This window comes from Camellia sinensis, chromosome 9 (assembly GCF_055761805.1).
Source record: "Camellia sinensis isolate YWXY chromosome 9, ASM5576180v1, whole genome shotgun sequence".
Classification (NCBI taxonomy): domain Eukaryota; kingdom Viridiplantae; phylum Streptophyta; class Magnoliopsida; order Ericales; family Theaceae; genus Camellia; species Camellia sinensis.
Window position 1 is genome coordinate 174332126 of NC_138969.1, and position 11854 is coordinate 174343979.

The window sequence follows — 11854 nt, forward strand, 5'->3', positions numbered from 1 at the left end:
AATTTATCAACTCTTTTAACCGGACAAAATCATCTCCGCTAAAACTTGGGAGCTGAACAATTCATCAACTCGTTTCGCCAAGCAAAGTCACCTTTGTTGAGAGCTAATTGCCCCTTGTGCATTGCAATCCATTAATACAATAAATTTTCTAAGTACAATAATTCATTTCCATATACAAATTTCATAAATTCATTTCCACCATATATTGATTTCTCAAATTTTTAATGTGACTCAAAGAATTACATCGGAGAATGGAGGGGTATGTCTTCCCCTCACAAAAATTACACAGAAAGTTTAAACTAAAAGTAAACTAAAAGTAATGCAACTTCAAGTTGGCTATGTTCCACGAGCGAGGTATAGCTTGGTCATCCAAGTCTTCTAGATAGTATGCTTTCTTCCCAGCTAAGCCGATTATCTTGTAGGGTCTCTCCTAATTTGCCCCTAGTTTCCCTTCGCCTGGCACCAGTATGTTACCCATCATTTTCCGCATGACCGAATCTCCAATTGTAAACTGTTTGGAATGAACTGTCTTGTTGTATTTCCTGGACAGTTCTTGTTGGTATGCCATGACGTGGATTAGAGCCTTTTCTCTACGTTCTTCAACGAGGTCCAACTCTAGGGCGATGGCTTCGGCGTTCAAGTCTAGCTCAAAATTTTTGGTTCGGATGGTGGGCATGCCAACAAAATTTTTGGTTCGAATGATCTCCAGTGGGATGACAGCTTCCATGCTGTATGCCAAGGCAAAAGGCGTCTCCCCTGTTGAGCGTCTTGGCATAGTTCGGTAGGCCCAGAGGACGTTTGGGAACTCCTTGGTCCACCCCCCTTTGGCTTTCTCTAGCATTTTCTTCGACTCGTCCAAAATAGTCTTGCTTGACACTTCGGTCTGGCCGTTCGACTGAGGATAGGCCAACGTTGAGTTATAGAATTCGATTTTCAGCTCTTCACAGAATCCTCTAAATAGCTTTCCATCAAATTGGATGCCATTGTCAGAGATCAAAGCCTTAGAGATTCTGAACCGCGTTATCACATTCTACCAGACAAACTTCTTTACATCCTTTTCTTTGATGGTTGCTAGGGGTTCGGCTTCTACCCATTTGGTGAAGTAGTCTGTCATAGAGATGAAGAACTTACAGTTTCCTAGTGCGGTTGGGAGTGGTCCCACAATGTCCAGTCCCTATAGTGCAAACGGCCAAGGGTTTATAAGAGGAAAAAGTTCTCTAGCCGGCTAATGAATTTGGTAAGCGAACTTTTGGCACTTCTCACACTTCCTCGCATGCTTCTATGCGTCGACCTACATGCACGGCCACCAGTATCCTTGAGAGATAGCGTGGTAGGCAAGAGATTTTCTGCCAATACGACTTCCACACATCCTTTCGTGGATCTAAAAAAGAAAAGCATCGACTCTGCTTGGATAGACGCACTTTAAGTATGGGCCTGTGAAGGACTTCTTATACAGGGCACTAAATAGAGAGAGCCAAAATCGCTCAGACTTTACTTGGACTTTGTATGCATCTTTTTTGTCGGTCAGCAGGATTCTGTCTTTCAGGAAACGAATGATGGGGTCTATCCAAGAAGGACCTAGGTTGGCGCAGCAGACTTTCAACTGCTCCGGTTGTTCAATACTGGGTCTTGGGAGGAATTCGATCAGGAGAGGGCTAGGGGTTGATTGTCGGCTATGGAAGCTAAATTGGCTAATTCATCTGCCCAGCCGTTCCCTTCTCGGCCGATTTGTTCAACTCTTATGGCTTGAAATTTCTTGAGTTACTCTCTCACCAGAGTTTGGTATTTGGCCATTTTGTTATCTTTGGCTTCATTTCCTCCAGATACTTGGTTTACAACGAGTTGGGAGTTGTTGTAGACCATTAGCTCAAATGCTTGCAGTTGGAGCGCACTTTTTAGTACAGCTAGCAGTGCTTCGTACTTAGCTTCATTGTTGGACGTAGGGAGCCCAAGTGTGATGGAATGTTCAATGGTGAGTCCGTCTGGTGAGATCAAAATGACCCCCAATCCGGCACCATGTCTATTTGAAGCGCCATCGACGAAACGTTTCCACATCTCGCCAATAAAAAAACTTCTAACATTCTGCAGGGTCTTAAGACTTTTGAAGGATCGAGCGTTCTGAGTTGCTTAGCTGCTCGGCTATTACCGCGTCGAGCTCTGTTGTTGGTTGCAACTTGCATGACTTCATCCCCCTTGGCGATGCGGTATTGCATCCAACAGGTTGTCCTGTTATTCCCAAATCCATTAGTGCATTACCAAGTTGTAGTTGACCTTCGGGTGATGGGGCTGTGCTCCAGCACGTAATTTTTGCGTCGCCTTCTATGTTTGGCTCGTTATGAGGGTTGAAGTGGACCGGAGTGGGAGTTGGCTGTGCAATTTTTGCGACGCCTACCTCCCTTAGCTCGCTTACATCGGTAAGGTCTACCGGGAAAACCAGGTGAGTCCCAGGTAAAAATTCTACGAATGCTTGGGCCAATGCTTGGGCCTTGATGGCGATTTTAGGTTAAAAATTGACGTCGAATTGCTCCAGCTCGACGGCCCACTTCAAGATTTAACCGGTGAAGTCCGCCCGTTCAAACAAACTTTTAATGGAAATTCAGTCAGCACGATGATCGTGTGCGCATGAAAGTAATGTACCAACTTCCTGGAAGCCATCATTAGCGCCAAGGCAAGCTTCTCGAGCGGCAAGTATCTTGATTCTACTGGGAGTAAGGTCTTGCTCACATAAAAGATCAATAGATGGTGTATGCCTTCTGGCCTAACAAGTACCGTGCTGACGGTATGTTGAGAAACAACCAGGTAGAGGTAGAGTTCTTTGCCCTGCTTTGGCGTGACAAGAAGTAGGGCAGAGGATAGATATGACTTTATTTCGACTAACACCCAGTCGCATTCGTTGTCTCATAAAAGCTTTGATTTTAGGGCTTGGAAGAAATGGTGGCAACGATCTGATGATCGGTTTATAAATCTGTTAAGCATGGTTGCCATCCTGGCAAGATGTTGCACGTCCTTTACTGAGTTCGGCTATTTCAGCTCTTGTATGGCTTTGATTTGGGAGGGATCCACCTCAATTCCCCAATTTGTCATTAAGAAGCCCAAGAATTTCCCCAATCCCACGCCAAAGGCACACTTCGATACGTTGAGGCGTAGCTGGTGTCGATCAAGGATCGTGAACATTTTCACTAGATCGGTCAAGTAGTCAGCCTCGTTCTTGCTCTTGATCACCATGTCTTCAATATATGCCTCCATTGTCCGACCGAGAAGCGGGGCGAACATCTTGGTTACCTGTAACAACCCTCGCCACTGTTTACCAATTAACCACTGATTACTGCTAAACTGAGACTGATTATGATTGGTAACTGCATTGATTGAAGTACTGAACTGATTGACTAAAATCTGGAACTGAATTGATTAAGTATATCTGTTTAATTGTATGTCTATCTGTTGACTGTTTGATTATCTGTTCATGTCTTTGTGTTTAAATTACGAATTGAAGGCCTTATCGGCGGCCGAATCTGAAATTGATTGATGATTTGTGATCCTTAGAATTAATGTGATTTTATGGCATATTCAGTTAAAATGTGATTTGATACGATTAAATTAGGTTAAGTTAAGCCAAATTGCATGAGTTGACTTAATCACCATTTTGCCACCATTGAGTGGGCCACTTAGCCAACATACTTGAGCCTTGTTATACATGTAATCAAAACATTTCATCAGCCATTTCCCTTGTTATTGCCGACCAAGAGGGAGAGAGGGAGAGAAGTGAGTGTTCTTGAGAGTTGGCTTAGAGAACTTGAAGAATTGAAGGATAATTGCCTAATTAAGCTTCTAGTCTTGTGATTGAAGACTTAGGTAAGGAAATTCAACCTCTCATTGTTGTGTATTTAAGTTCTTTCTAGCATGGATCATGGTAGTTTAAGGAGTTAAGTCAAGAATTTGCTCAATAGTGTTGAATTGAAGCTTAATTATTGCATACATGGCATACTCTTGCATTTTAGAGCTTGTTCTTCATGAATTTGCCACATGCATGTCCATGTTTTGATCATAAACCATGTTTTCACCTTGTCTTTGAAAGAATTGGCTCATTAGAGCATGAAATTGAAGCTTTGAAATGGTTTAAATTCATACATGTTATGTTTGATTTATGTTCATGAAAATTGGTTTCAAATTGAGTTGAATTGATCTTCCTTTTGGGGCTTTGATTTTACAATTGAGCTTTGAATCATGTTAAACTATGAGTTTTGATGTGTTTTCCAGCAAACTAGCCCAAGAGGATCGAAACTTATGTTTTAAAAGTTGAATTTGAGCTTGAGGTTCAAATCTGGAAATTCTAGATTTTGAACTCACGCTCGAGCAGGGTGACTGGCGCTCGAGCGTGAAATTCGTGCTCTCAGTACTCTGCACTGTTTTGATGTCCGCTCGAGCGGAATAATTGACGCTTGAGTAGGACATAATGTCTCACGCTCGAGCGGGTGTCGAGCGCCCAATCGAGCGTGATTTTCACCTATCCAGCACTTTTGACTATTTTGCAGAACGCTCGAGCGGGTAAGTCTACGCTCGAGTGGAAACCTTTGTCTGCATGTCCGCTCGAGCGGAGTAACCTACGCTCGAGCGTGACCCCTGTTTTCTAAAAATTTTGAAAATGCTTTTAAAGTGCATCTTTGCATCCTCATCTCATCCTAGGCATTATTAGGCCTAGTTTAAGGCATCTTAATGAGGATATAGACGTAGAACACACCGAGGCAAATTAGGGATTAAGTTATTATTTTCCCAACTATGTAGCTTAGTGTGTGTTCAATCTGTAACTGTGTAGGGTTGGCGACTGGGGACGCGCTCTAGCTTTACTGTAGCCTAGAACTCTGTGAGTAACAACTGTGTAAAGATATGTTCAAAATGATTATCTTCTGAACAATCGAACTGTACTGCTTTCTGAACTGCTACTGTTAATTGAATGAATGTATGTCCTATATTCTGAACTGTATTGTCGCATCCTTAGCAACTACTGTTTACTGTTACTGTTACAGAGATCTCTGTCGGTTCCCTTGTTGGAACCACTACTATTTACTGATTGATGGCCATCATTTACTGTTCGGTCTTTTAAGACCTACTGCTCATCGTACTGTTATGCTAATGGATGTACCACATATGACTGAATAACTGATATACTGAATTAACGAACTGTTTTCATTATTGTAAGGACATTCATTCTTAACCTCTTTACGCATTACGTTATTCACTGGGCTTTAGCTCACTGCTTATATATATATATATATATATATATATGTAGGTGTACAGGCACCAGACCGCGGCTAGAAGCGTCGGGGTTAAGCTCCAGTTTTGTCAGGCCAACCACTGTGCCTCACTGCGAGGTCCCGAGCCTGTCAAGTTATGGCTTAGGGGTGTTTTAATTTCCCCGTCTGTCTTTGTATCTATTTTGTATAACTGTATAGACTGTTACCGTACTGTTTAATAAGGATTAGGTCCCTGAACTGAATGATTGTTGGTATGTACATACTGTTCATGTATATGTGTACGAAAAGTCTTTTTGGCATACAGACTATCACAGCTCATTGGACATTGTTTATTTACTCTTTTTGGCTTCTGCCATGCCCCTGTACTCTGGATTACTGTGTTACTGTTAAGCAGGCCTTCGGTAATCTTGGATTACTGGCCGGTTACGGTGCTAAACCCATAGGAGCGGGTTTGGGTCGTGACATTACCATCCTCTGAAAAGTCACTATGGCGTTCTTTAGCTCGAGCGGCATAACTCTGTAGCAAAATAACCCCCTTGATGTCATGAAAGAAGTAATCTCCCGGTCAGACTCATACAAGGCGATTTGGTGATAGACGCAGTATGCGTCCAGAAAATTGAGTCTGTTGTATCTGGCGGTAAGGTCCACCAATTGATCAATCCAGGGCAATGGGAAGCTATCCTAGGGGCAAGCTCTATTCATAATCTTGTAATCAACACATACTCACAATTTTCTATTCTTCTTTGGTACGACAACGGTGTTCGAAACCCGCCTAGGTTAGTGTACCTCCTAGATAGCTCCTGCTTCAAGCAAGTTTTTTATCTCTTTCGCCACCACCTCGGCATGATGAAGCGCTGATCTCCGTGTTCTTTGAATGATCGGTCCGGCATTAGGGAAAACATTGAGTTGGTAGATAATGAAGTTTGGATTGATGCCAAACATGTCGTAAGGTGTCCATGCAAACACTTCGATGTTTGCCACCAAGAAATTTAACATCTCCAGTCATTCTTGGGCGGTCAAGGTGGATCCCAACAAAAAGAACTTCTCTGGATCATTCTCGTTGATCCTTACCTCCACCAAGTCTTCGACAGCCTTCTTTTCGGCTTTGGTACCCACATCGTCCAAGACACTTTGATCTTCCGGTCCTTGCATCATCTCTACGAAGCCTTTAGTAGCCTGGCTTCTGTTTACGGCCACGAAACACTGCTTGGCCATGACTTGATCACCCCACACTTCTTCTACCATCCCGGTAGCAGAGGGGAACCTCATGACTTGGTGGAAAGTCGATGCCACCGCTTGCATGGCATGAAGCCATCCTCTGCTTAGGATCAAGTTGTACATAGAGGGCACCTTCAACACCCAAAATTCTACTTGCTTGATAACGGACCTTGTTTTGACCGATAAGATGATCTTTTCTACTAGCCACTCTGGCTGTGAGTTGAAGCCAACCAGTGGTGAGGTCACTGGAGCCAAGTCCCTATCATTTAGCTTGAGCTGCTTGAAAGTGTCATAAGACATTATTTTAACTGAGCTACCCTGGTCGATTAAAATGCGTCTAATGTCAAAGTCCTTCACGCAAAGCGTGACCACCGGCGCATCATTATGTGGCATTTGAATGCACTCAAGATCTCTGCTTGAAAGGCTGAGAGCATCTTTCACCTCGGTTTTTCCTTTCTTGATGACAGGTTGGACCAACAGAACTTCTCTCACATGCTACACTTTCTTGATCATCCCTTGGAGCTCGCATACCCATGCTGGCTTAACGATCCCGTGGATCACATTGATTACACCTTGGGAAGGTGCTTCTAAAGCTGCAAAGCTGTTTAGCTTGGCTTGAGCGTAGGGCGCGGCCTTGACGCCTCCATCAATGTAACGGTCCAGGTGGCCAACTGCTACCAACTCCTCTAAATACTGCTTCAAAAGGACACAATCTTCTGTGCGGTGCCCACGCTCATGATGGTAGGTACAACAATATCTCAAGTTAAAGCCTCGTTGCGCATCGTCTAACGTAGCTGGCCATTAGACGTATTCCTTGTCATAGATCTCACTAAGTATGTGGTAGATTAGGATTTTGAAAATGGTGGTGATGCCTGTTTGGGTGTTCAACTTTCTCTTTGCATCTTCCGCGACATCATAGGGGTAGTCAGCTCGGTCGTTGTGACAACCCTTACCCCGATTATTGCGGTTAGCGCTGCGGCCTTGTTCTCTTTAACGGTTGTGCGAATATTTGCCTATTGTCCGACTGCGTGAACCTTCCCAGCTACCATTTTGTTTGCTACTATCAGATTCACTTTCGCGGTAGTGGTGGTCGCATCATCCTCAACTCGAATGTGCTCGTTGATACGTTGCATTAGTAGCTCCATGGTTATTGATTGACTCATGGTGAGCGAGTCACTTAGTTTATGTCCGACTAGGAGACTGCACTTATACTAGATGATTGCTAGGTTGGTCGGGTAATCAAGAATTTCATTGAATGTTTCCTAATACCTAGCGTTGTATGGCTTGAGTGAGTTGCCTGGTTCCACCTTAATGCCCAGAAGATGGTTGACTTCTTTGGGCGTTTTGGTATTGGTTTTGAAACGGGTCACGAATACCTCCGCCAGTTGTACTACTCGATACTTTCCTCTGACAATCTCTCGAACCACTGTAAGCCCAACTCACCTAAACTCGAAGGGAAAATAAAGCACATCAATGCATCATTGTGGCGGTGGCTAGCTATCACCTGCTAGAAATGGCTCACGCGCATGTACAGATCGTTTTTTCTATCATAGTGCGTGAACTTAGGCTAGTGGAAGCCAGCGGGGAGCAGCGTGTTCTCTATCTCGAGGGAGAAAGGGGTGGCACTCAACCTCGCCAAATCTCTATCTAACGACACGTGTATAGCTTGTCTTGGCGGTGGCATGACGACCTCTTCACTAGCGCGACCTCCATGGGTCAACCGTTGCAATGCTGGCACCCTTTGCATCTCCCTCTGTCGCGTTCGCTCCTCCAAGAAATCTCTCATGTCCTCCAAACGGGCGGAGTAAAAGTATCTCGATGTCGCCGATGGACGTGAGAGACGATAGTTGTTGTCTTGTGTACATGGCTTCTTGTAGACACCCCATTTTTGACAGCCCATAAGACTTGGGCATTACTGATGGTTTACTTGGTGATAAAAGGTGTGCAGGGCAAAGATCCAGTTTCTTCGGCAAGGAGAGAGACAAGTCTCAAATTCACACCCCGTTTTGGACCAAAGCTATTTTGGATGGTTTTTAGACCTTAAAACCCTCTCTTTCAAAACTTTTTTGAAATAAAGTTTCTGCGATGTTCCGAGGCTCGCATTTTGTCAAACGTTGCGCTTTTCGGTAAACCAAGCAGGGACAAAGTGGAAATGAATGAAAGAGAGATAGAATCTTTGAAAAATCTTTCAAAACACCTTGCTTAGGGGTTTGAAGTTGAAGAAAGGAGGGGAAGAGAGAAGAAACCAAGTTGGAGGAGAAGACAGGCATGAATCCGGGTAGAAGGGAGTCGAGCAGTCCTCGCTGAATCGGGCTTATTAATCTGCATACTTGGATTTTAGCTATGGGGCCACCACCGTCGGAAAGCTCACTTCCGGGGCTTCATTTTGCACTCAAGAATCTCTTAAAGCCAAGTCTGGGTGGGGGAGATATGATCAGTTGAAGTTGGGCATCATCCCGGTTGGATCGAATCTGCGCGGCTTCACCAAAAAGGGCATAACTTTTTGCACAGGAGGAATTTTAATGCAATGTTTGCGCCGTTGGAAAGCTAACTTCCGGGGCTTCAATCTAGACACCCACCGGCCACTTTTTGACCTTATCGGCCACCCATCGGCCATCCATTTAGCCGACCGGCCAAATAGATGGCCGACCGGCCAGTAAAAGTAGCCGACCAACCAATTTTGCTAGCCGACGACCTTCCGGATTATTCTACAGATTGACTGGATGCCAGCTGTGCCAACTGTTTTACACCAGACCCTCTGTCCGAGGGGCTGCCTTTTGGGGGGAATTTTGAATTTGATTTTTCCCCCTTTTGCTTTGGCCTCTCCCTCTATATAACCAGCCCCTTACCTCCTCTCTAAGTTTTACAAAAACCAGCTGAGGCTTTGATACATACACCCTCTATATCTCTCTCCTTCAACCCTCCAAACCCTAAGGTTCTTGCACCCTTTGCACTACAACCCATAGGACCACACCTCTACACACCATTCTAGCAACTTGGAGGCCATTTGAAGAGGTTGAGAGCTCAGAAACTTGGTCGAAGAGCTGCTAGTTTACTGCTCTACAAGGGTGAGTTCTTCTTTTCCCTTTTCTAGTCTTTTCTTGCTTCATCTATAAGCCATACTTGCAAGCATTTTTGGGCTCCGACCCAAACTGTAAATGGTCATATTTTGAGCTCCCTTTCATGTTTGATTAAGGATCTCTTGCTGTTTGAGGTCTCCTACTATCACTTGTCTCTTTATCCCCCTTTTAGGCCTTTTTCTTGCATGATTGTTTAGCCTCACTTGTGCTAATTTTCGTGGCTTGATGTAAACTGTAAACGGTCTTATTTTGAGCCCCTCTTCAACTTTGTTGAGGGGCTCATCACTGTTTGGGGCCAGCTGCTGTCCCTTGCCTCTCTATCTCTCTTTTAGGGCCATTTTTGCACGATAGATTAGCCCTACTTGTGTTTGTTTTTGGGACTTTTCATAAACTGGAAATATGCATGTTTTGGGACTGTCTTTCCTCTATCTTCATGCTTCATGATCAAACAATGCATGCTTTGTATAGCTATAAGTCATTCCATGTGCCTAATTTTGAGTTTCAGGGCTCATTTCATGCATCGGGTGCCATGTTTGCATGTTTCGGGGCTGTTTAGCATCATATTTCAGTGATGGAAATTACATGCTTGTATGCCATCTTACATACCTTGCCATGCCTTGGTAGAGTGGCATTTGATGCCTTAGGTTCGGTCATCGGTTTGCGTGCATGCGTGCACGCATTTCGATTGTCTCATTTTCATCTAATGGCCACTGATGTGAGTGTGGCTAAGGTCCACTCACATTGGTATAAGTCCATCTTGCATTGTGTATGCCATGTTTCAATGCGTTGTGCATGTTATGTTGTTAGCATTGTGTGTGTCATGTAGTTGCATTGCATGTTTGTATGTTTACTTGTATGCTTAGGTCGCATGTGCATTGTTGTGCATTGCCTCGCCTCTTGATCAACCATGATTGAGGTTGGGTCCCTTTGATGTGTTTTGTGCTTGCATTTCATTTGATATCGAAGTTGCATACTTGGCTTTTGGGCCATCATGCATTGAAATACGTGATTGATGGCCCGAGGGTCGAGGGCCATGCTCCCTTGAATCCATTACATGATAGGGAGTGTGTCCATGCATACATTTGCCTAAAAATTCCATGCCATACACTACTTGCCCTCTGCTGCTGTTAATTGCAGGTTCTGCTGGAAGTTTTGGCCGGTCGGCTACATATAGTGCCGACCGGTCAGTAATCTATGGCCGATAGATCAAAACGCAGCCGGTGATCATCTCCTCTGGCCAGTGACCATTTCTCCTAGCCGGTGGTGCTCCAAAGTGTGCAGAGAACCTATCCCAAGACTTTGGCAATCCCCAGAGGAGCAGGGCAGTGTTAACGGAGGCAACAGTGCTATGGCAGCGAGTTTCCGGGCGAGACGAGTCAAACATGCATCATTCGCGCATCCCGAGGCGGGGCTGTGGCCATTTTAATTCTGCATTTAATTTGTTAATTAAATAGGAATTCTGTAATAATTAATTAAGTAGTTAGTTATTTATTCGGACTGTAATATTTATTCGGTCCCTCCGAGTGAGGGCGTATTTGTAATAAGTGTGGGTGCGTGTGTGTATGTCTTCCAATCCCACGTCTTTCTTCCCTTTTATTTACCCGCTTATGATGGTAGACTAGGGCATATTTAAATTAGCATACCTTATGCTATGCATGCGTGCATCCACACATTTGTCTTACATGCACCGGGCTCGGCATATCATGCTAACTGCACTGGTATTTCAAATCCAAGTTGAGTACTTGTTAATTGCAGCATTTCACATGCCACGTGTAGATTAGCCGAGCTTGTCTAGATTGCATCCTTGCATGTGTCACATTAACCATCTTGAACATGAACTAGGATCATGCATATTATTACTAACTAGTTTCTGTTTTGGCTTGGAGTACTAGGTGAGCTTTTATGCTTTAGCATACCGCATGCGTGTGAGTGTTTCTATAATTGCATGATTACCATGAGGCTAGCTGCTTATGTGATATAACTGCTTGAATGCCTGGGGATGGAGGTTGAATTACCTAAATTGGAATAATGCATTAAAACTGTGAGTTTTAAGCCCACTAGATAGTGGCAAAACCATCTTTTCTAAAGCCCACTTGAGGGTGGCAAAACCTGCATTTTAGCCTACTTGCGAGTAGCAAACCATTTTCAAAACAAACATACAATGTTTTGTTCCGATTTGGGCGATTTGGTCTATACTTGTTTGCTGTGCGCATAACATAGTAATTCTAGGCTAATAACCGGAATAAGAACACATAACGTTTTCAAAATCGGATATCATGGTTAGTAGAGGCCGATCTTCGGATC

At 44.0% G+C, this 11854-nt stretch overlaps 1 protein-coding gene across 1 annotated transcript; it reads right to left on the reverse strand.

Moving 5' to 3' along the window:
- Positions 1-430: 430 nt before the first annotated feature.
- Positions 431-3246, reverse strand: LOC145799926 (uncharacterized). The gene is made up of 3 exons (XM_082889571.1): positions 3064-3246; positions 1052-1174; positions 431-961 (listed from the first exon to the last, which is right to left on the reverse strand). The coding sequence occupies exons 1-3, from the start codon at positions 3244-3246 to the stop codon at positions 431-433; spliced, it is 837 nt and encodes a 278-aa protein (XP_082745697.1).
- Positions 3247-11854: the final 8608 nt, after the last annotated feature.

Excerpts from the sequence above, each read along its gene's own strand:
- LOC145799926 (XM_082889571.1), bottom strand. The coding sequence starts at position 3,246 with ATGGAGGCATATATTGAAGACATGGTGATCAAGAGCAAGAACGAGGCT. Across the intron at positions 1,175-3,063 it reads TGACAAATTGGGGAATTGAG|GGACTGGACATTGTGGGACC; the intron begins GTGGATCCCTCC and ends TTTGCACTATAG. Across the intron at positions 962-1,051 it reads CAACCATCAAAGAAAAGGAT|CTATTTAGAGGATTCTGTGA; the intron begins GTAAAGAAGTTT and ends TTTGATGGAAAG.